At 45.6% G+C, this 26,427-nt stretch overlaps 1 protein-coding gene across 2 annotated transcripts in view; it reads right to left on the bottom strand.

The window, feature by feature from the left end:
* LOC145342408 (importin subunit alpha-4-like) overlaps window positions 1-26,427 on the bottom strand; it is a 133,683-nt gene that overhangs the window by 9,838 nt on the left and 97,418 nt on the right. For both annotated transcript variants that reach the window (XM_080187968.1, XM_080187967.1), the window contains 3 exons: window positions 25,681-25,752; window positions 12,246-12,408; window positions 12,063-12,157 (listed from right to left, as the gene is read on the bottom strand). In XM_080187968.1, the coding sequence (XP_080044094.1) occupies window positions 12,063-12,157; window positions 12,246-12,408; window positions 25,681-25,752 (330 nt within the window). The remainder of the gene's footprint in view (window positions 1-12,062; window positions 12,158-12,245; window positions 12,409-25,680; window positions 25,753-26,427) is intronic.

The following is a 26,427-nucleotide window of genomic DNA, read 5'->3' on the forward strand; positions in this document are numbered from 1 at the left end:
AGTGCTGGGACCACAACTTTTCACAATATACGTTAACGGTTTAGAAGAAGGAACTGAAGGCACTGTCGCTAAGTTTGCAGATGATACAAAGATACATAGAGGGACAGTAGTATTGAAGAAGCAGGGAGGCCGCAGAAAGACCTGGACAGGTTAGGAGAGTGGGCAAAGAAGTGGCAGATGGAATACAGTGTGTGGAGAAGTATGAGTTATGCACTTTGGAAGGAGGAATGGAGGCATAGACTATTTTCTAAATGGGGAAATGTTTTGGAAATCAGAAACACAAAGAGATTTGGGGGCCATTGTTCAACATTCTCCTAACTGCCAATTGCAGGTTCAGGAAGGCAAATGAAGTGTTACATTCATTTCGAGAAGCCTAGAATACAACAGCAGGGATGTACTTTTGAGGTTGTGTAAGACCCTAGTCAGACCCCATTTGGAGTATTGTGAGCAGTTTTGGGTCCCATATCTAAGGAAGGATGTGCTGGCCATGGAAAGGGTCCAGAGGAGGTTCACAAGAATGATCCCTGGAATGAAGAGCTTGATGTATGAGGAACGGTTGAGGACTCTGGGTCTGTACTTGTTGGCGTTTAAAAGGTTGAGGGGGGATCTTATTGAAACTTACAGGATGCTGCAAGGCCTGGATATAGTAGACGTGGAGAGAACATTTCCTCTACTAGGAAAAACTAGAACTAAAGGGACAACTCAGGCTAAAGGGACGATCCTTTAAAACAGAGATTAGGAGGAATTTCTTCAGCCAGAGAGTGGTGAAATATGTGGAACTCTTTGCTCCACAAGGCTGGAGGAGGCCAGGTCATTGAGTGTCTTTAAGACAGAGATAGATAGGTTCTTGATTAATAAGGGGGTCGGGGTTATGGGGTAAAGGCAAGAGAAAAATATCAGCCATGATTGAAAGGCAGAACAGACTTGATGGGCTGAGTGGCCTAATTCTGCTTCTATGTCTTATGGTCTCTCAAAAGGTGGTGAATCTGTGGAATTCACTAAGTCAGAGTCTGATGGATGCTGGGACATTGAGTAAATTTGAGGAGTAGACAGATTTTTATTTAGTAATGGGTTTGAAGGGTTCTGGAGAACGGGCAGAGATGGAGTTGAGGCTGAGATGAGATTAGCCATGATCAAATTAAATGGCAGAGCAGGCTTGAGGGGCTGAATGGCCTACACCTGCTCATAGTTCTTACGTAATCAAGTCATACACAATAAATTCTGATTAACACTGATTAAATTGACACAGCAGAACACTTTGTGGCATTGCTTTCACATTTTAGTTACTTGCAAAGCATTTAATCTATATTGAAATCACAATATATTCTTTAAAAAGCATTCTACGATTTCACAAATCTTTCCACTCAGCCTTAGTTAATTGTTAACTTACATAATCTGTAATGGCAGCAAGTCTCAGAATATGACAAGAACAGGAGAAATTGCTACGGCGACATGAAATGCACTGATGGAAGATGGATTGAAAAGGTGGTAGAAACTGATTCAAAGGTAAATACATATTTGAAGGAAAAAAATGTGCACTGCTATGAAGAAGGAGCAGGAGGATAGGGTTAATTGGATGGTATTTTCAAAGAGCCAGCACAGATGCAATGAACCAAATAGCCTCCTTTCATACTGCAAAACTCTATGATTAGATAATAGTGACTGCTATCCAGGCCAGCTTACATTAATCCGTGATCAAGGATAACTTCATTTTTAGGAGTCTCACAACACCAGGTGAAGTCCAACCGGTTTATTTGGTAGCACAAGCTTTTGGAGTGCTGCCTCTTCATCAGGTGAGTGACTGCAAAAGATCGTGAGTGACTCACCTGATGAAGGAGCAGCGCTCCGAAAGCTCATGCTACCAAATAAACCTGTTGGACTTTAACCTGGTGTTGTGAGACTTCTTACTGTGCTCACCCCAGTCCAACGCTGTTTGTCATTTTTATAAATGACCTAGATGAGGGTGTAGAAGGATGGATTAGTAAATTTGCTGACGACACCAAAGTTGGAGGAGTTGTAGACTGTTGGAGTTGTAGGAGTTGCTGCCGGGATAGTTTCCTTGAACAGTGTGTGTTGGAGCCGACGAGGGAGCGAGCTATCTTGGATCTGGTGTTATGTAATGAGGCAGGTAGAATTAGGGACCTTGTGGTGAAGGATCCTCTTGGGAAGAGTGATCATTGTATGGTGGAATTTCTGATGCAGATGGAGGAGGAGAAAGTGGGTTCCCGGACCTGTGTCCCTTGTTTGAATAGAGGGGAGTACGATAGGATGAGAGAGGAATTGGCGAATGTTGATTGGGGGAGCACATTGGAAGGTAGGTCTGCTGGGGAACAGTCGAGAATGTTTAAGGTGATCTTTCTTGGTGCTCAGCAGAAATTTATTCCGATGGTTAAAAAGGATCGTAGGAGGAGAGATAATCAGCCGTGGATAACGAAGGAGGTAAAGGAGAGTATTAAATTAAAAGTGTAGCTAAGAGTAGCGGGCGAGAAGAGGATTGGGAGAGGTTTAAATATCAACAAAGAATGACAAAGAAGTTGATAAAGAAAGGAAGGATAAACTATGAAGCTGGGCTAGCGCTTAATATAAAAAAGAATAGAACATAGAACACTACAGCGCAGAACAGGCCCTTCGGCCCACGATGTTGCGCCGACCAGTTAAAAAACAATGACCCTCTAACCTAAACCAAACCCTTTCCATCCATAAACCTATCCACGGATCTCTTAAACGCCCCCAAACTAGGCGCATTTACAACTGCAGCAGGCAGGGCATTCCAATCCCTCACCACCCTCTGGGTAAAGAACCTACCCCTGACATCCGTCCTATAACTACCCCCCCTTAATTTAAAGCTATGCCCCCTCGTGCTAGCTTTCTCCATCTGAGGAAAAAGGCTATCACTGTCCACCCTATCTAAACCTCTAATCATCTTATATGTTTCAATAAGGTCCCCTCTTAGCCACCTTCTTTCTAACGAAAACAACCTCAAATCCCTCAGTCTCTCCTCATAGGACCTCCCCTCCATACCAGGCAACATCCTGGTAAACCTCCTCTGCACCCTCTCCAAAGCCTCCACATCCTTCCTATAATGTGGGGACCAGAACTGCACACAGTACTCCAAGTGCGGCCGCACCAGAGTTGTGTACAGTTGCAACATGACGCTGCGGCTCCTAAATTCAATCCCCCTACCAATAAACGCCAAGACACCGTATGCCTTCTTAACAACCTTATCTACTTGATTCCCAACTTTCAGGGATCTATGTACACATACACCTAGATCCCTCTGTTCATCCACACTATTCAAAGTCCTCCCGTTAGCCCTATACTCAACACATCTGTTATTCCTGCCAAAGTGAATTACCTCACACTTTTCCGCATTAAACTCCATCCTCCACCTCTCGGCCCAGCTCTGCAACTTGTCCAAGTCTCCCTGCAAACTATGACACCCGTCCTCACTATCTACCACACCTCTGACTTTGGTGTCATCAGCAAATTTACTAATCCACCCAACTATACCCTCATCCAGATCATTTATAAAAATTACAAACAGCAGTGGCCCCAAAACAGATCCCTGAGGCACACCACTCGTAACTGAACTCCATGACGAATATTTACCATCAACCACCACCCTCTGTCTGCTATCTGCTAGCCAATTCCTAATCCAATTTCCTAAATCACCCTCAATCCCATACATCTGCAATTTCTGCAGAAGGCTTCCATGGTGAACCTTATCAAACGCCTTACTAAAATCCATATATACCATATATAGTAAGAGTTTTTATAAATATATAAAAAGGAAGAGGCTGGCTAGGGTGAATGTTGGACGCTTAGAGGCTGAGAGGGGGGACTTAGTGGTAGGGGATGGGGAAATGGCTGAGGCCCTGAATAACTTTTTTGCTTCGGTCTTCACGGAGGAGGATGTGAATAGTTTGCCGGGTGTTAACGATGGAAAGATGGTAGGAGTGGAGGGCCCGAATGAGATCATTGTTACTAGAGAGGCAGTGCTTGACAGACTGGAGGGACTGATTGTGGACAAGTCCCCAGGACCGGATGGAATGCATCCAAGGTTCTGAAAGAAATGGCGGAGGTGATAGTGGATGCCTTGGTAATTATTCTCCAAACCTCGCTGGATTCCGGGGAAGTGCCGGAAGATTGGAAAATGGCTAATGTTACGCCGTTGTTGAAGAAGGGTGGCAGGCAAAAGGCAGGGAATTATAGGCCGGTTAGTTTAACGTCCATTGTAGGTAAAATGCTAGAATCTGTCACCAAGGAGAAAATAGCGAGGCATCTTGAGGAGAATTGTTTGATAGAGCAGACGCAGCACGGTTTCGTTAAGGGGAAGTCGTGTCTGACGAATTTATTGGAGTTCTATGAGGATGTGAGTAGGGCGGTGGATAGAGGAGAGCCGGTAGATGTGGTGTTTCTTGATTTTCAGAAGGCGTTTGATAAGGTGCCGCACAAGAGGTTATTACATAGAACATAGAACATAGAACATTACAGCGCAGAACAGGCCCTTCGGCCCACGATGTTGCGCCGACCAGCTTTTAAAAAAAAACAACAACACTAACCCACTAATCTAAACCAATCCCATTTCGTCCATAAACCTATCCACAGATCTCTTAAACGCCCCCAAACTAGGCGAATTTACAACTGCAGCTGGCAGGGCATTCCAGTCCCTCACCACCCTCTGGGTAAAGAACCTACCCCTGACATCAGTCCTATAACTACCCCCCCTTAATTTAAAGTTGTGCCCCCTCGTGCTAGCTTTCTCCATCCTAGGAAAAAGGCTATCACTATCTACCCTGTCTAAACCTCTAATCATCTTATATGTTTCAATAAGGTCCCCTCTTAGCCGCCTTCTTTCCAGCGAAAACAACCCCAAATCTCTCAGTCTCTCCTCATAGGATCTCCCCTCCATACCAGGCAACATCCTGGTAAACCTCCTCTGCACCCTCTCCAAAGCCTCTACATCCTTCCTGTAATGTGGGGACCAGAACTGCACACAATACTCCAAGTGCGGCCGCACCAGAGTTGTGTACAGTTGCATCATGACGCTGCGACTCCTAAATTCAATCCCCCTACCAATAAACGCCAAGACACCGTACGCCTTCTTAACAACCTTATCTACTTGATTCCCAACTTTCAGGGATCTATGTACACATACACCTAGATCCCTCTGCTCCTCCACACTATTCAAAGTCCTCCCGTTAGCCCTATACTCAACACATCTGTTATTCCTACCGAAATGAATTACCTCACACTTCTCCACATTAAACTCCATCCGCCACCTCGCGGCCCAGCTCTGCAACCTGTCTAAGTCACCCTGCAAACTATGACACCCTTCCTCACAATCTACCACACCTCCGACTTTGGTGTCATCAGCAAACTTACTAATCCACCCAACTATACCCTCATCCAGATCATTAATAAAAATTACAAACAGCAGTGGCCCCAAAACAGATCCCTGAGGCACACCACTCATAACCGAACTCCATGACGAATATTTACCATCAACCACCACCCTCTGTCTCCTATCTGCTAGCCAATTCCTAATCCAATTACCTAGATCACCCCCAATCCCATACATCTGCATTTTCTGCAGAAGCCTACCATGGTGAACCTTATCAAACGCCTTACTAAAATCCATATACACCACGTCAACTGAAGGTTAGGGGGGCATGGAGTTGGGGGTAGGGTGTTAGCGTGGATAGGGGATTGGCTGTCAAATAGGAGGCAGAGAGTGGGGGTTAATGGGTGCTATTCGGATTGGCGGTTGGTGACTAGTGGAGTGCCCCAGGGGTCGGTGCTGGGGCCTCAGCTATTTACCATTTATATAGATGATCTGGAAGAGGGAACCGAGTGTATGGTGTCGAAATTTGCTGATGACACCAAGATTGGTGGAACGGCAAATTGCGCGGAGGGTGTGGAGAGTCTGCAGAAGGATCTAGATAGGCTGGGCGAATGGGCCAGGAACTGGCAAATGGAATTTAATGTTGGCAAGTGTGAAGTTGTCCACTTTGGTAGGAATAATGGTAGGAAGGACTATTACTTACATGGCGAAAAACTGCAGCATGCAACGGTGCAGAGGGACCTAAGGGTCCTTGCGCATGAGTCATAGAACAAACAGGCCCTTCGGCCCACGAGTTGCGCCGATCACATCAACATCTACCAATCCATAGACCTATCAATAACCCCCCATCCCACTAAATCCCATATACTCATCCAGAAGTCTTTTAAAAGACCCCAGCGAGTTCGCCTCCACCACCACTGACGGCAGCCGATTCCATTCACTCACCACCCTCTAAGCGAAAAACTCACCCCTAACATCACTTCTGTACTTGCCTCCCCGCACCTTAAATCTGTGTCCTCTTGTAGCGACCATTTCAACCCGGGGAAATAGCCTCTGAGAATCCACCCTATCTATTCCTCTCAACATTTTATAAACCTCTATCAGGTCGCCTCTCAACCTTCGTCTCTCCAGGGAGAAGAGTCCCAGCTCCCTCAACCTAACTTCATAAGGCATGCCTCCCAATCCAGGCAACATCCTTGTAAATCTCCTCTGTACCCTTTCAATAGCTTCTACGTCCTTCCTATAGTGAGGTGACCAGAACTGCGCACAGTACTCCAAGTGAGGCCTGACAAGGGTCTTATAAAGTTGCAGCATTACCTCCCGACTCCTAAACTCAATCCCTCGATTAATGAAGGCCAGTACACCATACGCCTTCTTGACCACATCCTCCACCTGCGAGGCCGATTTAAGAGTCCTGTGGACCTGGACCCCAAGATCCTTCTGCTCTTCAACACTACTAAGACTCCTGCCCTTGATAGTGTACTCGTTCATCCCGTTGGTTCTGCCAAAATGGACGACTACACATTTATCCGCGTCCATCTGCCACTTCTCCGCCCAGTCCTGCATCCTATTTATGTCCTGCTGCAACTTCTGACATCCTTCCAGACCATCCACAACACCACCGACCTTCGTGTCATCAGCAAACTTACTTACCCATCCCTCCACTTCCTCATCTAGGTCATTTATGAAAATGACAAACAGCAAGGGTCCTAGAACAGATCCCTGGGGCACTCCACTGGTGACTGACCTCCATTCAGAAAAAGACCCATCCACAACCACTCTCTGCCTTCTGCAGGCAAGCCAGTTCTGGATCCACAAGGCCAAAGGCCCTTGGATCCCATGCCCTCTCACCTTCTCAAGAAGTCTTGCATGGGGGACCTTATCAAACGCCTTGCTGAAGTCCATGTACACCACGTCCACGGCACTTCCTTCGTCAATGTGTTCAGTCACATTTTCGAAGAACTCAACTAGGCTCGTAAGGCACGACCTGCCCTTGACAAAACCATGCTGACTATTGAAAGGTACATTTTCTGTTTATATCTGTTTATATTTTTTAACTCTTTATTTCTAGCTTAAAGTCGCGAGTATCGGCAGTTTTTTTTTAAATTAGTTAGAAACCGGAAGTCGTCACTAGGACGCTTACCGGTAGTTGTAGTTTTTTTTTCTCGGTTTTATAAGCACCTACCTCCGAGTATCGGCCTCATTGTTCCTGAGGAGCAGCATCGAGAGGCAGCGATTTTTGGGCGTGTGAGGAGGCCGCAAGAAAGGTACATTTTCTGTTTATATTTTTTAACTTTTTATTTCTAGTTTAAAGTCACGAGTATCGGCGGTTTTTTTTTTAAATTAGTTAGAAACCGGAAGTCGTCACTAGGACGCTTACCGGTAGTTGTAGTTCTTTTTCTCGGGTCCCTGACCCTATAAATTAGCACAGAGAGGATACCCGATCCTCTACACTGGTAGAGAATCCCACCCTCCCACCTCCTCTAACCTAATTATAAGTGTGGGAAGTTTTTTTTTCTGCTGGTAATTGTTTCAGGGATGGCAGTTCAGGCAGTAAGCTGCATCTCCTGTGGGATGTATGTGGTGAGGGACTCCAGTAGTGTTTCTGGTGATTTTACCTGTAGGAAGTGTGTTCGATTGCAGCTTCTGGAGGAGCGTGTAAAGGAGCTGGAGGTGGAATTAGAGGAACTCCGCATAATTCGGGAGGCGGAGGCGGACATCGATAGGAGTTATAAGGAGATAGTCACTCCTAGAAATGAGTCTTGGGTAAATGCCAGGAAGAGGGGAAAGAAGCAATTGGGGGGACAATCCCCTGGGGCTGTTCCCCTCCAAAATAGGTTTTCAGTCCTGGAGGCTACAGTTGAGGAGGAATCAACTGGGGATAGCCAAAGGGAGCAGGTCTCTGGGGGTGAGCCTGTTGTGAAGGCTCAGGTGGTTAGGGGATGTAAAAGATTGGGCCTAGTGATTGGGGACTCCACAGTTAAGGGGACGGATAGGAGAGTCGGAAGTAATGGTAGGGACTCAGGGCTGGTGTGTTGCCTCCCAGGGGCTGGGGTCTGGGATGTATCGGAAAGGGTATTCAGGACTCTTAAGGGTGAGGGGGATCAACCCCAAGTTATAGTTCATAGAACATAGAACATTACAGCGCAGAACAGGCCCTTCGGCCCACGATGTTGCGCCGACCAGTTACAAAACAATGACCCACTAACCTAAACCAATCCCTTTTCGTCCATAAACCTATCCACGGATCTCTTAAACGCCCCCAAACTAGGCGCATTTACAACTGCAGCAGGCAGGGCATTCCAATCCCTCACCACCCTCTAGGTAAAGAACCTACCCCTGACATCCGTCCTATAACTACCACCCCTTAATTTAAAGCCATGCCCCCCTCGTGCTAGATTTCTCCATCAGAGGAAAAAGGCTATCACTGTCCACCCTATCTAAACCTCTAATCATCTTATATGTTTCAATAAGATCCCCCCTTAGCCGCCTTCTTTCCAGCGAAAACAACCCCAAATCCCTCAGTCTCTCCTCATAGGACCTCCCCTCCATACCAGGCAACATCCTGGTAAACCTCCTCCCCTCTGGATGAACAGAGGGATCTAGGTGTATGTGTACATAGATCCCTGAAAGTTGGGAATCAAGTAGATAAGGTTGTTAAGAAGGCATACGGTGTCTTGGCGTTTATTGGTAGGGGGATTGAATTTAGGAGTCGCAGCGGCATGTTGCAACTGTACACAACTCTGGTGCGGCCGCACTTGGAGTACTGTGTGCAGTTCTGGTCCCCACATTATAGGAAGGATGTGGAGGCTTTGGAGAGGGTGCAGAGGAGGTTTACCAGGATGTTGCCTGGTATGGAGGGGAGGTCCTATGAGGAGAGACTGAGGGATTTGGGGTTGTTTTCGCTGGAAAGAAGGCGGCTAAGAGGGGATCTTATTGAAACATATAAGATGATTAGAGGTTTAGATAGGGTGGATAGTGATAGCCTTTTTCCTCGGATGGAGAAAGCTAGCATGAGGGGGCATGGCTTTAAATTAAGGGGGGGTAGTTATAGGACGGATGTCAGGGGTAGGTTCTTTACCCAGAGGGTGGTGAGGGATTGGAATGCCCTGCCTGCTGCAGTTGTAAATGCGCCTAGTTTGGGGCGTTTAAGAGATCCGTGGATAGGTTTATGGATGAAAAGGGATTGGTTTAGGTTAGAGGGTCATTGTTTTTTAACTGGTCGGCGCAACATCGTGGGCCGAAGGGCCTGTTCTGCACTGTAATGTTCTATGTTCTATTTCTGATCATGCCAAACCTCTCCAAATGCTCGTAACTCTTGTCCCTCAGAATCCTCTCCATCAGCTTACCAACCACTGAAGTCAGACTCACCAGTCGGTAATTTCCCAGGCTATCTCTGTTCCCTTTCTTGAAAATAGGAACCACATCCGCAATCCTCCAATCCTCCGGAACCTCTCCCGTCTCCACTGACGACGCAAAGATCATCGCCAGGGGCTCTGCAATCACCTCCCTCACCTCCCACAGGAACCTGGGGTACATCCCATCTGGTCCTGGCGACTTATCTATCTTGATAGAATTCAAAAGTTCTAACACATCCTCTTCCTTAATTTCCACATACTCAATCTTTTCCATCTGCTGCAAATCTGTAGCAAAATCTCTCAGATCAGTTTCCACCGTGAATACTGAGGCAAAGTACCCATTAAGCACCTCTGCCATTTCTTCTGGTTCCACACAGACCTTTCCCCCTTCACCTTTTATAGGTCCTATCCCGTCGCGAAAACCCAGCCTGCAGGTGCAGCAGGTGGTCAGGAAGGTGAATGGGATGCTGGCCTTTATAGCGAGGGGGATTGAATATAAAAGTAGGGAGGTCTTGCTGCAGCTGTATAGGGCACTGGTGAGGCCACAGCTGGAGTACTGTGTGCAGTTTTGGTCGCCGCACTTATGCAAGGATATTTTGGCCTTGGAGGGAGTGCAAAGGAGGTTTACTCGGCTGATTCCGGAGTTGAGGGGGTTGAACTATGAGGAGAGGCTGAATAGACTGGGCTTGTACTTGTTAGAGTTTAGAAGAATGAGGGGAGATCTCACTGAGACATATAAGATGATGAATGGGATGGATAGGATAGGGGTGGAGAGGCTCTTCCCGCTCAGAGAGGACAGTAGGACTAGAGGGCACAGCCTCAAGATAAAGGGGGGGGGGGGGGGGGGGGGGGGGTGGCGCGGTTTAGAACGGAGTTGAGGAGGAACTTCTTCACTCAAAGGGTGGTGAATCTCTGGAATTCTCTGCCCGTTGAAGTGGTGGAGGCTGCCTCGCTAAATATATTTAAGACGCGGGTTGATGGGTTTTTGATAAGAGAGGGGATTAAGGGTTATGGGGAGAGGGCGGGAAAGTGGAACTGAGACACGACAGATCAGCCATGATCTTATTGAATGGCAGGGCAGGCTCGAGGGGCAGATGGCCTACTCCTGCTCCTATTTCTTATGTTCTTAGACAGTGAGGATGGATGTTACAGTTTGCAGAGGGACCTAGATAAGCTGCAGAGCTGGGCCGAGAGGTGGCAGATGGAGTTTAATACGGAAAAGTGTGAGGTGATTCACTTTGGTAAGAGTAACAGGAACACAGAATATAGGGCTAATGGAAAGACTCTTAGTAGTGTTGATGAGCAGAGAGATCTCGGGGTACATGTGCATAGCTCCCTGAAAGTTGGCACCCAGGCTGATAAGGTTGTTAACAAGGCGTACGGTGTGTTAGCTTTTATTAGTAGAGGGACTGAATTTCGGAGCCGTGAGATCATGTTACAACCGTACAAAACTCTGGTGTGGCCGCACTTGGAGTATTGTGTACAGTTCTGGTCACTGCATTATAAGAAAGATGTGGAGGCATTGGAAAGGGTGCAGAGGAGGTTTACCAGGATGTTGCCTGGTATGGTGGGAAGGTCTTATGAGGAAAGGCTGACGGACTTGAGGTTATTTTCATTGGAGAGAAGAAGGTTACGAGGTGACCTGATTGAGGCATACAAGATGATCAAAGGATTGGATAGGGTGAACAGTGAGAGCCTTTTTCCTCGGATGGTGATGGCTAACACGAGGGGACATAGCTTTAAATTAAGGGGTGGTAATTATAGAACGGATGTCAGAGGTAGGTTCTTTACTCAGAGGGTAGTAAGGTCGTGGAATGCCCTGCCTGCAGCAGTTGTGGACTCGCCAACTTTAAGGGCGTTCAAATGGTCTGTGGATAGGCATATGGATAACATTAGAATAGTTTAGGTTAGAGGGTCATTAGATTGGTTTCACTGTTCGGCGCAACATCGAGGGCCGAAGGGCCTGTACTGCGCTGGAATGTTCTATGTTCTAACGCTGACATCTCACTTTATTTTTAGGAAAGATAAAGGCAAACTAATAGAAAAAAACAAGCTCCCATTTCTTGCAGTAACCTTTGATGTGGCACCATGTCAAATTCCTTCTGCAAATCAAAATACACCACATCTACAGGTTCCCCTTATTCACATTGCTTGTTACTTCCCCAAAGAACTCCAATAATAAAATTAGTCACACATGATTTCCCTCTCACAAAACTCTGTTGACTGTTTAATTAAACAGATTTTCTAAATACCCTGCCACAAGCTCCTTAATAATAGGTCCTGGGATTTTCCTCATGACTGATTTTAAGCTAACTGGCCTGTAGTTTTCTACAATAGGTGCGTTTTGAAAATATTCTCACCTCCTCTCCACAGAAATAGTGGTCGATAATCTCGTAGGCAAGTTTGTAGATATCCTCATTCTCATGCTGCTGCAGAGCTTCAATTTTTTCAAGTCCTGAGAAGTTTAGGGGTATTAAATATTTCAATTCAGAGATACAAAGAGTTTAATCTTTATGGAGTAATAGTAAAAGCATCTCACTTACCTCCACACTCCTCTATCATTTCAATTAACGTATTGGTGTCAGAACCAGCCACTTTCAAAATATTATTTAAACCATCAAGGACCACCTGAATCACCTGAGGATCTTTCACACCCAGCAACTTACAGAAAGGAGGAATAACATTCTGCTGCACAAGGTATTCAACCTGAAAAGCAATGAATGAAAACTCAAGGTAAGAGATATCTATGCATGCACTCAATCCTTCACAACCTAAACTGAATTTGCTTTCAATGAACCTGCATTAATATGGCAACTTAATCACTTTAGGATGTTCCACATACAATGCATTACTTGTTGAAGTGCAGTCATTTTTGTTGATGAATGTAGCAGTGACTGAGTGACCAATCTATCTGTTAGGTGATGAAAGATGAGAAGACAAGGACTTCCATACATAGAAATTCCTGATTTGGCTTGGAATGTCAAGGACCTTAAACAACCCCTGAACAGATAGAATAAGCCTCAGCCTGGGGTCATGAAACTGGCCAAAAGAGATGTCAGACGACGGTCAAGAAATGACATGCTCTACAATTCTTGCTCAGTGCAAAGATCAGGATGCTACAGTTGTGGTCTGGCAGATAAATATAATGAGCGAGATGGTTCCTCAGAAGACTGTAACAAGAGCCAAGCTCATGGCAATATGGGTGGCTCAGCTGCACAGGAGAGGAAGAAGAAGAGTGGAAGAGCTATATCGTGGAAGCAGATTTGTTAGCTAGTCAAAGGAGGGCAGGACTGGGCATGAAATATTCCTAGGGACAAGGTGTTCAGGAGGGAATTGGAAGAAAGAAAGTGTGGGGTAGGTGGGAAGTGGCTATATCATTTAAAGATGGCATTACACTACGGGAGACAGGCCTTTACGTGACAGTAGATATGGCTGCAGGATGGTATGTTTTCTCCCTGCTGTCAAGGTCGAGGGTGTCACAAAGCGATTGCAGGACATTCCTATGAGTGAGGTTGAACAGCCAGTGGTTATGGTCCACATTGAGACCAATGACATGGGTAAGAAAAAGGATAAGATCCGTCAAGCAGATTTCAAGGAGCTAGGAAAGGAATATAAAATCAGCACCTCAAGAGCAGTGATCTCAGAGAGGTGGTTGTTTTAGTTAGCATATCTTCACACCCATACTTGTATTTCTTCACCCTTTGGCAAACAGTGGGGGAAGGATCCAGGGCTGATTATCAGCGTGTTGAATCGTGTGGAACGCTCTTTCCGTGGCTGACCAGTTCTGGGAGAACCTGGAGCTTCTGGTCCAGGAGTAGGGGAAGTACCCATTGTGTCACAAGGCCTCTGGGAGGCAGTGGCACAGTGGTATTGTTGCTGCACTAATAATCCAGAGACCCAGGGTAATAATCCTCTGGGGATCCAGGCTCAAATCTCACCAAGGCAAATCATCTGGAATTAAAAGGCTAATAATGACCATGAAACCATTGTCAATTGTTATAAAAACCCAGCTGGTTCACTAATGTCCTTTAGGGAAGGGAACCTGTCTACATATGACACCAGACTCACAACAACATGGTTGACTCTTAAATGTCCTTTGAAATGGTCTAGCAAATGGTCATGAATGTAACCCAATCCATCACACAAACCAGCCTCCCATCCATTGACTTGGAAAAACAGCCATGCACCCCAGATATTGTCTCTTGGGAAAAAGACGTCTGAGGTTATGTACCAACCAACTCAAGAACAGCTTCTTCCCTGCTGCCATTGAACTGTTGAATGGATCTACCTCACACTAAGTTGATCTTTCTTTACACCCTCTTCTTTCTCTTCTCTTTTCTTTCCTTATCTATGTACAGTATGCTTTGTCTGTACAGCACGCAAGAAACAATACTTTTCACTGTATCCTAATATGTGACAATAATAAATCAATTCAAATCAAGCCAATAAGTTGTATTGAATCACAACGAAAAGCAATGAAATCAGATGGACCACATGGAATATTCCTAGGAGCAGGAGACAAAAACAACAAACTCAATCCTGTCAACCCTGCAAAGTACCCAACTAACAGCTTAGGGAGTGTGCCAAAATTGAGAGAGCTGTCTCAGAGACTAGTCAAGGAACAGCTTGACATAGTTATCCTCATGGAATCATACTTTACAGATAATGTCCCACCATCATTACCATTCCTGTCCTGTCTCACCGGCAGGATAGATTCAGCACTGGCGGTGGCACAGTGGTATACTGCCAGAAGCGAGATGCCCTGAGAGTCATCAACTCATACAAGCTGGGAGCAGGAGAAGGCTATTCAGCCCTTCGAGCCTGCTCCGCCATTCATGGCTGATCATCCAACTCAACGGCCTGATCCTGTGTTCCCCCCATTTCTTTTGATTCCCTTCGTCCCAAGTACTATGTCTAACTGCTTCTTGAAAACATTCAATGTTTTGGCCTCAACTGCTTTCTGTGGTAGCAAATTCCAAAGACCGATTACTCTCCGCATGAAGAAACTTCTCCTCATCTCTGTCCTAAATGGGCTAACTCGATTCCTCAGACTGTGACCACTGGTTCTGGACACCCCAAAGGTACATTGGGGAGACCATGCAGACGCTACAACAACGGATGAATGAACATCACTCGACAATCACCAGGCAAGACTGTTTCCCTTCCTGTTGGCGAACACTTCAGTGGTCACGAGCATTCGGCCTCTGACCTTCGGGTAAGCATTCTCCAAGGCAGCCTTCATGACACACGACAGCGCAGAGTCGCTGAACAGAGACCGATAGCCAAGTTCCGCACACACGAGGACGGTTTCAACCAGGATCCTGGGTTCATGTTGCACTATCTGTAATCCCCATGACTTGCCTGGGTTTGCTAAACCTCACTTACTGTACTGTCTGGAGACAATACACATCTCTTTAACCTGGGCTTAATGCTCCTTCCACTCACATTGTCAGCATCTTTAAGACTAGCGCTAAATATAAAAAAGGATAGTAGGAGTTTTTATAAATATATAAAGGAGGAGGAGGCTGGCTAGGGTGAATCTTCCCTTAGAGGATGAGAGGGGGGATTCAGTGGTGGGGGATGAGGAAATGGCTGAGGCCTTAAATAAGTTTTTTGCTTCGGTCTTCACAGAGGAGGACGCGAATAGTTTGCCGGGTATTAAAGATAGAAGGATGATAGGAGCTGAGGGCCTGAATGCGATTACTGTCACTAGAGAGATAGTGCTCGACAGGCTAGAGGGACTGATGGTGGACAAGTCCCCAGGACCGGATGGAATGCATCCAAGGGTTCTGAAGGAAATGGCGGAGGTGATAGTAGATGCCTTTGTGATTATTTTCCAAACCTCGCTGGATTCTGGGGAAGTGCCGGAAGATTGGAAAACAGCTAATGTTACGCTGCTGTTTAAAAAGGGTAGCAGGCAAAAGGCAGGGAATTATAGGCCGGTTAGTTTAACGTCTGTTGTAGGAAAAATGCTTGAATCCGTCATCAAAGAAGAAATAGCAAGGCACCTTGAGAAGAACTGTTTGATAGAGCAGACGCAGCATGGATTCGTTAAGGGGAAATCATGTCTGACGAATTTATTGGAATTCTATGAGGATGTGTCTAGTGCGGTGGATAGAGGGGAACCGGTGGATGTGGTGTTTTTCGATTTTCAGAAGGCGTTTGATAAGGTGCCGCACAAAAGGTTGTTACAGAAAGTTAGGGGGCATGGAGTTGGGGGTAAGGTGTTGGCGTGGATAGAAGATTGGCTGTCAAATAGGAGGCAGAGAGTAGGTGTCAATGGGTGCTATTCGGATTGGCGGTTGGTGACTAGTGGAGTGCCCCAGGGATCGGTGTTGGGGCCTCAGCTATTTACCATTTATATAGACGATCTGGAGGAGGAAGCTGAGTGTAGGGTGTCGAAATTTGCTGATGACACAAAGATAAGTGGAAAAGCAAATTGTGTGGAGGGTGTAGAAAGTCTGCAGAGGGATCTAGATAGGCTAAGCGAGTGGGCGAGGACCTGGCAGATGGAATACAATGTTGGCAAGTGTGAGATTATCCACTTTGGCAGGAATAATAGTAGGAGGGGCTACTATTTAAAGGGCGAAAAGCTGCAGCAAGCTACGGTGCAGAGGGACCTCGGGGTCCTTGTGCATGAGTCGCAAAAACCCAGCCTACAGGTGCAGCAGGTGATCAGGAAGGCTAATGGGATGCTAGCCTTCATAGCGAGGGGGATTGAATATAAAAGTAGGGAGGTCTTGCTGTAACTGTACAGGGCACTGGTGAGGCTGCAGCTGGAGTACTGTGTGCAGTTTTGGTCGCCGCACTTGCGCAAGGATATTTTGGCCTTGGAGGGAGTGCAGAGGAGGTTTACTAGGCTGATACTGGAGTTGAGAGGGTTGAACTATGAAGAGAGGCTGAATAGACTGGGCTTGAATTCGTTGGAGTTTAGAAGGATGAGGGGGGATCTTATTGAGACGTATAAGATGATGAAGGGGATGGATAGGATAGAGGTTGAGAGGTTCTTCCTGCTCAGAAAGGACAGCAGGACTAGAGGGCACAGCCTCAAGATAAAGGGGGGGGCAGTTTAGAACGGAGTTGAGGAGGAACTTCTTCACTCAAAGGGAGGTGAATCTCTGGAATTCTCTGCCCGTTGAAGTGGTGGAGGCTGCCTCGCTAAATATATTTAAGATGCGGGGGGATAGGTTTTTGGTAGCAAGGGGATTAAGGGTTATGGGGAGAAAGCGGGAAAGTGGAACTGATCCACTTCAGATCAGCCATGATCTTATTGAATGGTGGGGCAGGCTCGAAAGGCTAGATGGCCGACTCCTGCTCCTATTTCTTATGTGATGTTCTAATCAGTAATCTGTAAACTGTCTGTGCTTTATATGCTCTGTCCGAGGCCAGAACTCTCCATTTGCCTGACGAAGGAGCAAACACCGAAAGCTTGTGAGTTTACTATCAAATAAATCAGTTGGACTTAAACCTGGTGTTGTCAAACTTCTTTCTGGACACCCCCATCATCAAGAACATCTTTCCTGCATCTACCCTGTCTAGTCTTGTTAGAATGTTAAAAGGTTTCTACTCAAGTCCTCACAACTAAAATATATCCCAATGAGGAAGGAAGGTAGTAAGGGGGGGAGGGGGGGAGGTTAAAAAAAAAAATCAGTAGCTAGACAAAACTAAGGTACACCATATTGCAAAGGCTAGTGGCAGGCTGGAAGATTGGGAAATTTTCAAACATAAACAAGGGGATACTAAAAAAGTAATCAAGTAAACTAGCAAAATCGTCTCTCGGTATATATAAAGGAAGAGAGTCGTTCGGGTGAATGTTGGTCCCTTAGAAGATGAAGCCGGAGAGTTAATAGTGGGGAACATGAAATGACAGAGATGCTAAATCAATACCTTGCCTCAGATTTCATGATGGAGGACATTAGTACCATTCCTACGGGAACGGGCAAGTCAGAGGTAATAGAAAAGATAGAGCTTAGAACAATCGACATCGATAGAGAAAGGATACTCAGCAAACTATTGGGATTGAGGGTGGATAAGTCCCCCAGGGCTGATGTCCTACATCTTAGGGTATTAAAGGAAGTGGCGGTGGAGATCGTGGATCCATTGGTTATAATATTCCAAAATCCCCTGGACACGGGAAAAGTTCCATTGGATTGGAAAAATGCTAATGTAACACCCTTATTCAAAAAGAGAGGGAGGCAAAATGTTGGAAATTACAGACCAGCTAGTTTAACATCTGTTGTTGGGAAAGTGTTAGAATCAATTATCAAGGAACTGCTATCAGGACATTTGAAAAGTCAAAATGCTATCCATCAGAAACAGCATGGTTTTATGAAAGGCAAATCACATTTGACTAATTTGTTAGAGTTCTTTGACGATGTAACAAGCAAAGTGGATAATGGAGATCCTGTAATGGAGAAGTAATTAGTGGGGTGCCACAAGGATCGGTCCTTAGGCCCCAGCTATTTATAATCTATAGTAATGATTGGATACAAGGATAGAAGGCTCTATAGCCAAATTTGCAGACGATACAAAAATAGGCAGGACAGTAAGATGCAATGAGGAAATAAGAACCTTGCAAATGGATACAGATAGGTTAGGAGAGTGGCCAAAATGTTGCAGATGAAGTTTAAAGTGGATCAGTGTGAGGTCGTGTGCTTTGACCAGAAAAATGGGAAGACAACTTATTTTCTAAATGGGGAGAGACCTCGGGGTGCTCTGGTGCAGAGGGATCTGGGTGTCCTCGTTCATGAGACACAGAAAACTAGCATGCAGGTATAGTGAGTAAATTCGAGGAGATAAACAGATTTTTAATTGAACAAAGAACAGCACAGGAACAGGCCCTCCAAGCCTGTGCCAATCACATTTATCTATCTAGACCAACCACTTATATCCCTCGATTCCCCATTTGTTCATATGCCTATCAAGATAAGTCTTAAATGTGGCTAATGTAACTGCCTCAACCACCTCACATGACAGTGCATTCCAGGCCCCCACCAGTAAAAATCTCCCCCTGCACATCTCCACTGAATCTTTCCTCCCTTATCTTGAACGTGTACCCCTTTGTAATTGTCATTTCCACCCTGAGAAAAAGCTTTGAACGATTCACTCTACCTATACCCCTCATAATTTTATAAACTTTTATCAGGTTGCCTTTCAGCCTCCATCTTCCCAGCTATTCAATCTCTCCTCATAGCTAATACCTTCCATACCAGGCAATCAGGCAAATCTTTGTCTCTTCTTTGGACACAGGTGAGGTCCCAGAGGACTGGAGGATTGCAAACGTGTACTGTTTAAATAGGGTAGGAGGGATAACCCTGGTAACTAGAGGCCGGTGAGTTTGACGTCAGTGGTAGGCAAGTTGATGGAGAGGATTCTTAGGGATGGGATGTATGAGCATTTAGAGCGTTGCAATCTGATTAGGGATATGCAGCATGGCTTTGTTAAGGGGAAGTCTTGCCTTACGAATCTGGTAGAATTTTTTGAGGAGGTGACAAAAACGGTTGACGAAGAACGAGCTGTTGATGTCGTCTATATGGATTTCAGTAAGGCGTTTGACAAAGTCCCTCATGGTAGGTTGGTTGAAAAGGTTAAGGCTCATGGGATACAAGGCCAGGTATCTAGATGGGTTGATAACTGGCTTCGTAAGAGGAGACAGAGTAGTAGTGGAAAGGTCCTTTTCTAGCTGGAGGTCTGTCACCAGTGGTGAGTACTGGGACGTCTTCTATTTGTAATATACATAAATGACTTGGAAGAGGGAGTAAGTGGTGTGATCAGCAAATTTGCAGATGACACTAAGATGGCTGGATTGGCGGGCAGTGAGGAGCAGTGTCTGGCAATACAACGGGCTATAGATAGGCTGGTATATTGGGCAGATAAATGACAAATGGAATTTAATCCTGATAAATGTGAGATGATGCATTTTGGCAGAAATAATGTAGGGGGGAGTTATATGATAAAGGGTAGACCTATAAAGAGTATAGAAACGCAGCAGGACCTGGGGGTGCAAGTGCACAAGTCTTTGAAGATGGCAGTACAAATGGAGAAGGTCGTGAAGAAAGCTTATGGTATGTTAGCCTTTATAGGAAGGGGTATAGAGTATAAGAGCTGGAGTCTAATGTTGCAGTTGTATGGAACATTGGTTAGGCCGCATTTGGAATACTGCGTCCAGTTCTGGTCGCCTTACTAACAGAAAGACATGGAGACCCTGGTGAGAGTGCAGAGAAGGTTTACCAGGATGCTGCCTGGTATGGAAGGACTGGGTTATGAGGAAAGATTGAGCAAATTGGGGCTGTTTTCTCTTGAAAGACGGGCAACTGAGGGGGGATCTAATAGAGGTGTATAAGATTATGAAGCATATAGATAGAGTAAACAGTGATAAGCTTTCTCCTAGGTTGGAAACACACATTACGAGAGGCCACGGGCTTAGGGTGAGGGGGGAGAGGTATAATTTGGATGATAGAGGGGGGTTTGTCACACAGAGCGTAGGGGGGGTATGGGATGCTCTGCCAAGCAAGGTGGTGGAAGCAGGCACGCTGGAGTTGTTTAAGAGTTACTTAGATAGGCACATGAGCGGGATGGAGATGGAGGGATATAGGAGACTGTTTTAAATAAGGTTCAGGAGCCTTGGGACGTCCCTGGGAATGTATAAGGATGTGGATGGTATTGATGTTTTTCTCTTTTAATCCACAGGTGCTTCGGTCCGCCTTGTTGTCCAACAAGGGGCATACACGCGATGGGTCGTACGAGGGCTGCTCTTGGTTGTTTCAAGAATAGCCTAGTACTTCACATCGTTAGTGTACGCTTAAACTGGACCAGATGATGGGCAACACGACAGCTCAGTGACTATCACTGTTTGCTGTGCAGACACATGGATTTGGGCCGGTGCCTGTGGGAGTTTGCGCATTCTCCCCGTGCTTGCGTGGGTTTTCTCCGGGTGCTCCGGTTTCGTCCCACACCCCAAAGATGTGCTCTTAGGCTGATTGGTGTAACAAATTGACCCTAAATTAGTCTTCCCTCAATGTGGAATGCTATAAGCACAGACAAGGGTCATGGGTGGAGAGGCGACTCATAATGTTAAAATGGCAGCATGGGCTCGTTGGGCTGAAGGGCCTGTTTCCTGGGCTGTTTTGTTCTTTGTTCATAGAACCATAGAAAATTACAGCTCAGAAACAGGCCTTTTGGCCCTTCTTGGCTGCGCCGAACCATTTTTCTGCCTAGTCCCACTGACCTGCACTTGAACTATATCCCTCCACACCCGTCTCATCCATGAACCCGTCCAAGTTTTCCTTAATTGTTAGAAGTGACCCCGCATTTACCACTTTATCCAGCAGCTCATTCCACACTCCCACCACTCACTGCATGAAGAATTCCCCCCTAATATTCCCTTTAAACTTTTCTCCTTTCACCCTTAACCCATGCCCTCTGGTTTTTTTCACCCCTAGCCTCAGTGGAAAAAGCCTGCTTGCATTCACTCAAAATCTTATACACCTCTATCAAATCTCCCCTCATTCTTCTACACTCCAGGGAATAAAGTCCTAACCTATTCAATCTCTCTCTGTAACTCAGCTTCTCGAGTCCCGGCAACATCCTTGTGAACCTTCTCTGCATTCTCTCCAAAGCCTCCACGTCCTTCTGGTCCTTCTGTGGTGACCAGAATTGAACACAGCATCCCAAATGTGGCCTAACCAACATTTTACACAACTGGAACATAATTTGCCAACTTTTATACTTGATACCCAGGCTGATGAAGACAGGCATGCCATATACTTTCTTCACCACCTCTTCTACCTGTGGACCTGTACTCTCAGATCACTTTGTGTCCATGCTCTTGATTGTTTTGCCATTTATTTTATAGCTCCCACCTGAATTGGATCTACAAAATGCACCACCTCGCATTTGTCCGGATTAAATTCCACCTGCCATTTCTCTGCCCAGTTTTCCAGTCTACCTATATCCTGCTGTATTCTCTGACAATCTTCATCACTATCCGCAACTCCGCCAATCTTAGCATCATCTGCAAACTTGCTAATCAGACCAGCTACGTTTTCCTCTAAGTCATTTATATATATTACAAACAACAGAGGTCTCAGCACTGCGGAACACCACTAGTTACAGACCTCCATTCAGAAAAACACCCTTCCACTGCCACCCTCTGTTTTATATGGCCAAGCCAGTTCTGAATTCACCTAGCTAGTTCACCTTTAACACCAGCCTGTCATGTGGGACCTTGTCAAATGACTTACTAAAATCCATGCCCTTCTCTCGTCAATCATTTTTGTCGCCTCCTCAAAAAACTCAACTAAATTATTAAGATATGACCTCCCACATACAAAAACATGACCTCCAACAAACAAACTCTGGGATCTATCTTGACCAGTAGTAACATCAGCCTGGATCATGACAAAAGTATTAATAACTTGGGGACACAGATCCAAAATAATTGGCAAAAAGGAGCAAAAGTGATGCGAGGAAAAATGTTTTCACCCAACAGATGGTTGGGAGTCTGAAATGAATCTCTGAGAGGGTGGTGGGGGCAGTTTGATTGAGGTATTCAAAGGGGAATTGGATTGTTATCTGAAAATAAACAACGTGCAAGGTTACATGGGTTCATGAAGGGAAGGTCATGTTTGACTAATCTGATGGAATTCTTTGAGAATATTATATGTGCAGTGGACAATGGGGAACCTGTGGATGTGGTGTAACTGGATTTCCAGAAGCCATTTGACAAGGTGCCGCACCAAAGACTGCTACATAAGGTAAAGGTGTTCAGTGTTATGGGTAATATATTAGCATGGATAAACGTAGGTAGAACATTACAGCGCAGTACAGGCCCTTCGGCCCTCGATGTTGCACCGACCAGTGGAACGAATCTAATGATCCTCTAACCTAAACTATTCCAATGTTATCCATAGGCCTCTCCACTGAAAGGATTGGTTAACCAACAGAAAACAAACAGTGGGGGTAAATGGGTGTTTTCTGGTTGGCAATCAGTGACTAGTGGTGGGTCTCAGGGATCAGTGTTGGGACCGCAATTCTTTACGATTTACATAGATGATTTGGAGTTTGGAACCATTTGTTGTGTGTCAAAATTCGCAAATGACACTAAGATGGGTGGAAGAGCAAAGCATGCAGAGGACGCTGGAAGTCTGCAAAGGGATATAGATAATATGAGTGGGCAAGGGTCTGGCAGATGGAGTACTACGTTGGTAATGTGAGGTCATTCATTTTGATAGGAATAACCAAAATGCGCGGCACGGTAGCACAGCGGTTAGCACTGCTGCTTCCCTGTTCCAGGGATCTGGGTTCGATTCCCGGCTCGAACTGTCTGTGTAGAGTTTGCACATTCTCCTCGTGCCTGCGTGGGTTTCCTCCGGGTGCTCCGGTTTCTTCCCACAGTCCAAAGATGTGCGGGTTAGGTTGATTGGCCATGCTAAAATTGCCCCTTAGTATCCTGAGATGTGTAGGTTAGAGGGATTAATGGGTAAATGTGTGGGGGTACAGAGGATTGGAAAACAGCTAATGTTACACCGCTGTTTAAAAAAGGTAGCAGACAAAAGGCAGGGAATTATAGGCCGGTTAGTGTAACGTCCGTAGTTGGAAAAGTGCTAGATCCATCGTCAAAGAAGAAATAGCGAGACACCTAGAAGAGAACAGTTTGATCAAGCAGACACAGCACTGATTCGTGAAGGGGAAGTCGTGTTTAACGAATTTATTGGATTTCTATGAGGATGTGACTAGTGCGGTAGACAGAGGGGAACCGGTGGATGTGGTGTTTTTAGATTTCCAGAAGGCGTTCGATAAGGTGCCTCACAAAAGGTTGCTACAGAAGGTTAGGGTGCATGGAGTTGGTGGTAAGGTATTAGCGTGGATAGAGGATTGGTTATTTAACAGGAAGCAGAGAGTTGGAATCAATGGGTGCTTTTCTGGTTGGCAGTTGGTGACTTGTGGAGTGCCGCAGGGATCAGTGCTGGGGCCTCAACTGTTTACCATTTACATAGACAATCTGGAGGAGGGGGCTGAGTGTAGGGGAACAAAATTTGCTGATGACATGAAGATGAGTGGGAAAGCAAATTGCGTGGAGGGCGCGGAAAATCTGCAGAGAGATCTGGATAGGCTGAGCGAGTGGGCGAGGACCTGGCAGATGGAGTATAATGTTAGCAAGTGTGAGGTTATCCACTTTGGTAGAAATAATAGTAGGAGGGATTATTATTTAAAAGGCGAAAATCTGCAGCATGCTACGGTGTAGAGGGACCTGGGGGTCCTTGTGCATGAGTCGCAAAAACCCAGTCTACAGGTGCAGCAGGTGATCAAGAAGGTGAATGGGATGCTGGCCTTTATAGTGAGGGGGATAAAATATAAAAGCAGGGAGGTCTTGCTGCAACTGTACAGGGCACTGGTGAGGCCGCAGCTGGAGTACTGTGTGCAGTTTTGGTCCCCTTATTTACCAAAGGATATATTGGCCTTGGAGGGAGTGCAGAGAAGGTTCACCAGGCTGATACTGGAGATGAGGGGGCTAGCTTATGAAGAGAGATGAATAGACTGGGTCTGTACTCATTAAGAGTTTAGAAGGCTGAGGGGGGATCTTATAGAGACTTATAAGATAATGAAGGGGCTAGATAGGGTAGAGGTAGAGAGATTCTTCCCGCTTAGAAACGAAAACTGAACTAAAGAGCACAGTTTCAAAATAAAGGGGGGGGCAGTTTAGAACAGAGTTGAGGAGGAACTTCTTCACTCAAAGGGAGGTGAATCTCTGGAATTCTCTGCCCGTTGAAGTGGTGGAGGCTACCTCGCTGAATATATTTAAGTCACGATAGATCGATTTCTGATAGACAAGGGGATTAAGGGTTATGGGGAGAAAGCGGGAAAGTGGAACTGATCCACTTCAGATCAGCCATGATCTTATTGAATGGCGGGGCAGGCTCGAAGGCCTACTCCTGCTCCTATTTCTTATGTTCTTCTTATGATATGGGGGTAGGGCCTGGGTGGGATTGTGGTCAGTGCAGACTCGATAGGCCAGATGGCCTCTTTCTGCACTGTAGGGTTTCTATGATTCCATAACTTCTATGAGTAACAGCAAAATGGACTATTATTTAAATAGTAAAAAATTGCAGCATGCTGCTGTGCAGAGGGACCTGGGTGTCCTTGTGCAGGAATCTCAAGGAGTTGGTTTGCAGGTGCAGCAGGTAATTAAGGAGCAAATGGAATTTTGTCCTTCATTGCCGGAGAGATGGTGTTTAAAAGCAGTGAGGTTATGTTGCAGCTGTATAAGGTGCTGGTGAGGCCACACCTGGAGTACTGTGTACAGTTTTGGTCTTTTTACTTGAAAAAGGATACACTGGCACTGGAGGGGGTGCAGAGGAGATTCACTAGGTTGATTCCGGAGTTGAGAGGGTTGGCTATGATGAGAGACTGAGTAGACTGGGGCTATACTCATTGGAATTCAGAAGAATGAGGGGAGATCTTATAGAAACATATAAGATTATGAAGGAAATAGACAAGATAGAAGCAGGGAAGTTGTTTTCACTGGAGGATGAAACTAGAACTAGGGGGCATAGCGTCAAAATGAGGGGAGCAGGTTTAGGACTGAGTTGAGGAGGAACTTCTTCACACAAAGGGTTGTGAATCTGTGGAACTCCCTGCCCAGTGAAGCAGTTGAGGCTCCCTCATTGAATGTTTTTAAGGCAAGGATAGATAAAATTTTTGAACAGTAAAGGAATTAAGGGTTATGGCGAGCGGGTGGGTAAGTGGAGCTGAGTCCACAAAAAGATCAGCCATGATCTTATTGAATGGCGGGGCAGGCTCGAGGGGGCAGATGGCCCACTCCTGCTCCTAGTTTTTATGTTATGTTCTTATCTTTCAGGAATAAAGCAGAAAAGTAGGACTAGATGGAAAGCTCTTTCAGAGAACCACTGTATACTCGATGCATCGAATGGCCTCCTCTGCACTGTAAAGAATCTGTGTTGCTAAGAGTGTGATTACCTGATCCTTTCTCCCACTGATTGTCAAATTACTGATGGCCCATGCTGCTTCCTTTTGAGTCCCAAAATCTCCCTGCAAGGATAACAATTCAATAATTAGTGATTGAGTATTTAAACAGAAATCCCACATATGAAATACTCATCATTACCCTTATAGATGGGCTGCTCAGAAGTTGGCTCCAGACACATACATCAACAGGAAAATAGCCTAGGATTTTGAAAATGTGGAACCAATCAAATTAACCAAATTCTTCTCTATATGGATAAGAAAACAGGATAAATAAAATGTAATGTAACCAGAAGCAGGACATAAGCTGTATTTATATACAGCATTAAAATTCACAGTGAATTATTTAGGAATCGGGTGTTCCTATGTCACAGGGATTACATCACACCGCCACTTTCTCAAGGGTAATTAGGGATGGGTAATAAATGCTGGCCGAGCAGGGCTCGCCACATTCACTGAAGTAATAAAAAAAAAGCCACTGTTATACAAACAGGTCAGACCACTCTGCTCAGCAGGGTCTTACTAACAGACAAAGAAGCCAACTGGATCGTTTTTCACACTATTGAGGGATAACTGCCAAAATACTAGAAAACACTGTGTTCAAGTTATGTCATAGAAACTTTAACATCTATATCACTGGCCAGACAAATTAACCATCCCTCTGACAGTGCGGCACTCCCTCAGTACTGACCCTCTGACAGTGCGGCAGTCCCTCAGCACTGACCCTCTGACAGTGCGGCA

This window comes from Carcharhinus amblyrhynchos, chromosome 4 (genome assembly GCF_965287045.1).
Source record: "Carcharhinus amblyrhynchos chromosome 4, sCarAmb.v2.hapA, whole genome shotgun sequence".
Lineage (NCBI taxonomy): Eukaryota > Metazoa > Chordata > Chondrichthyes > Carcharhiniformes > Carcharhinidae > Carcharhinus > Carcharhinus amblyrhynchos.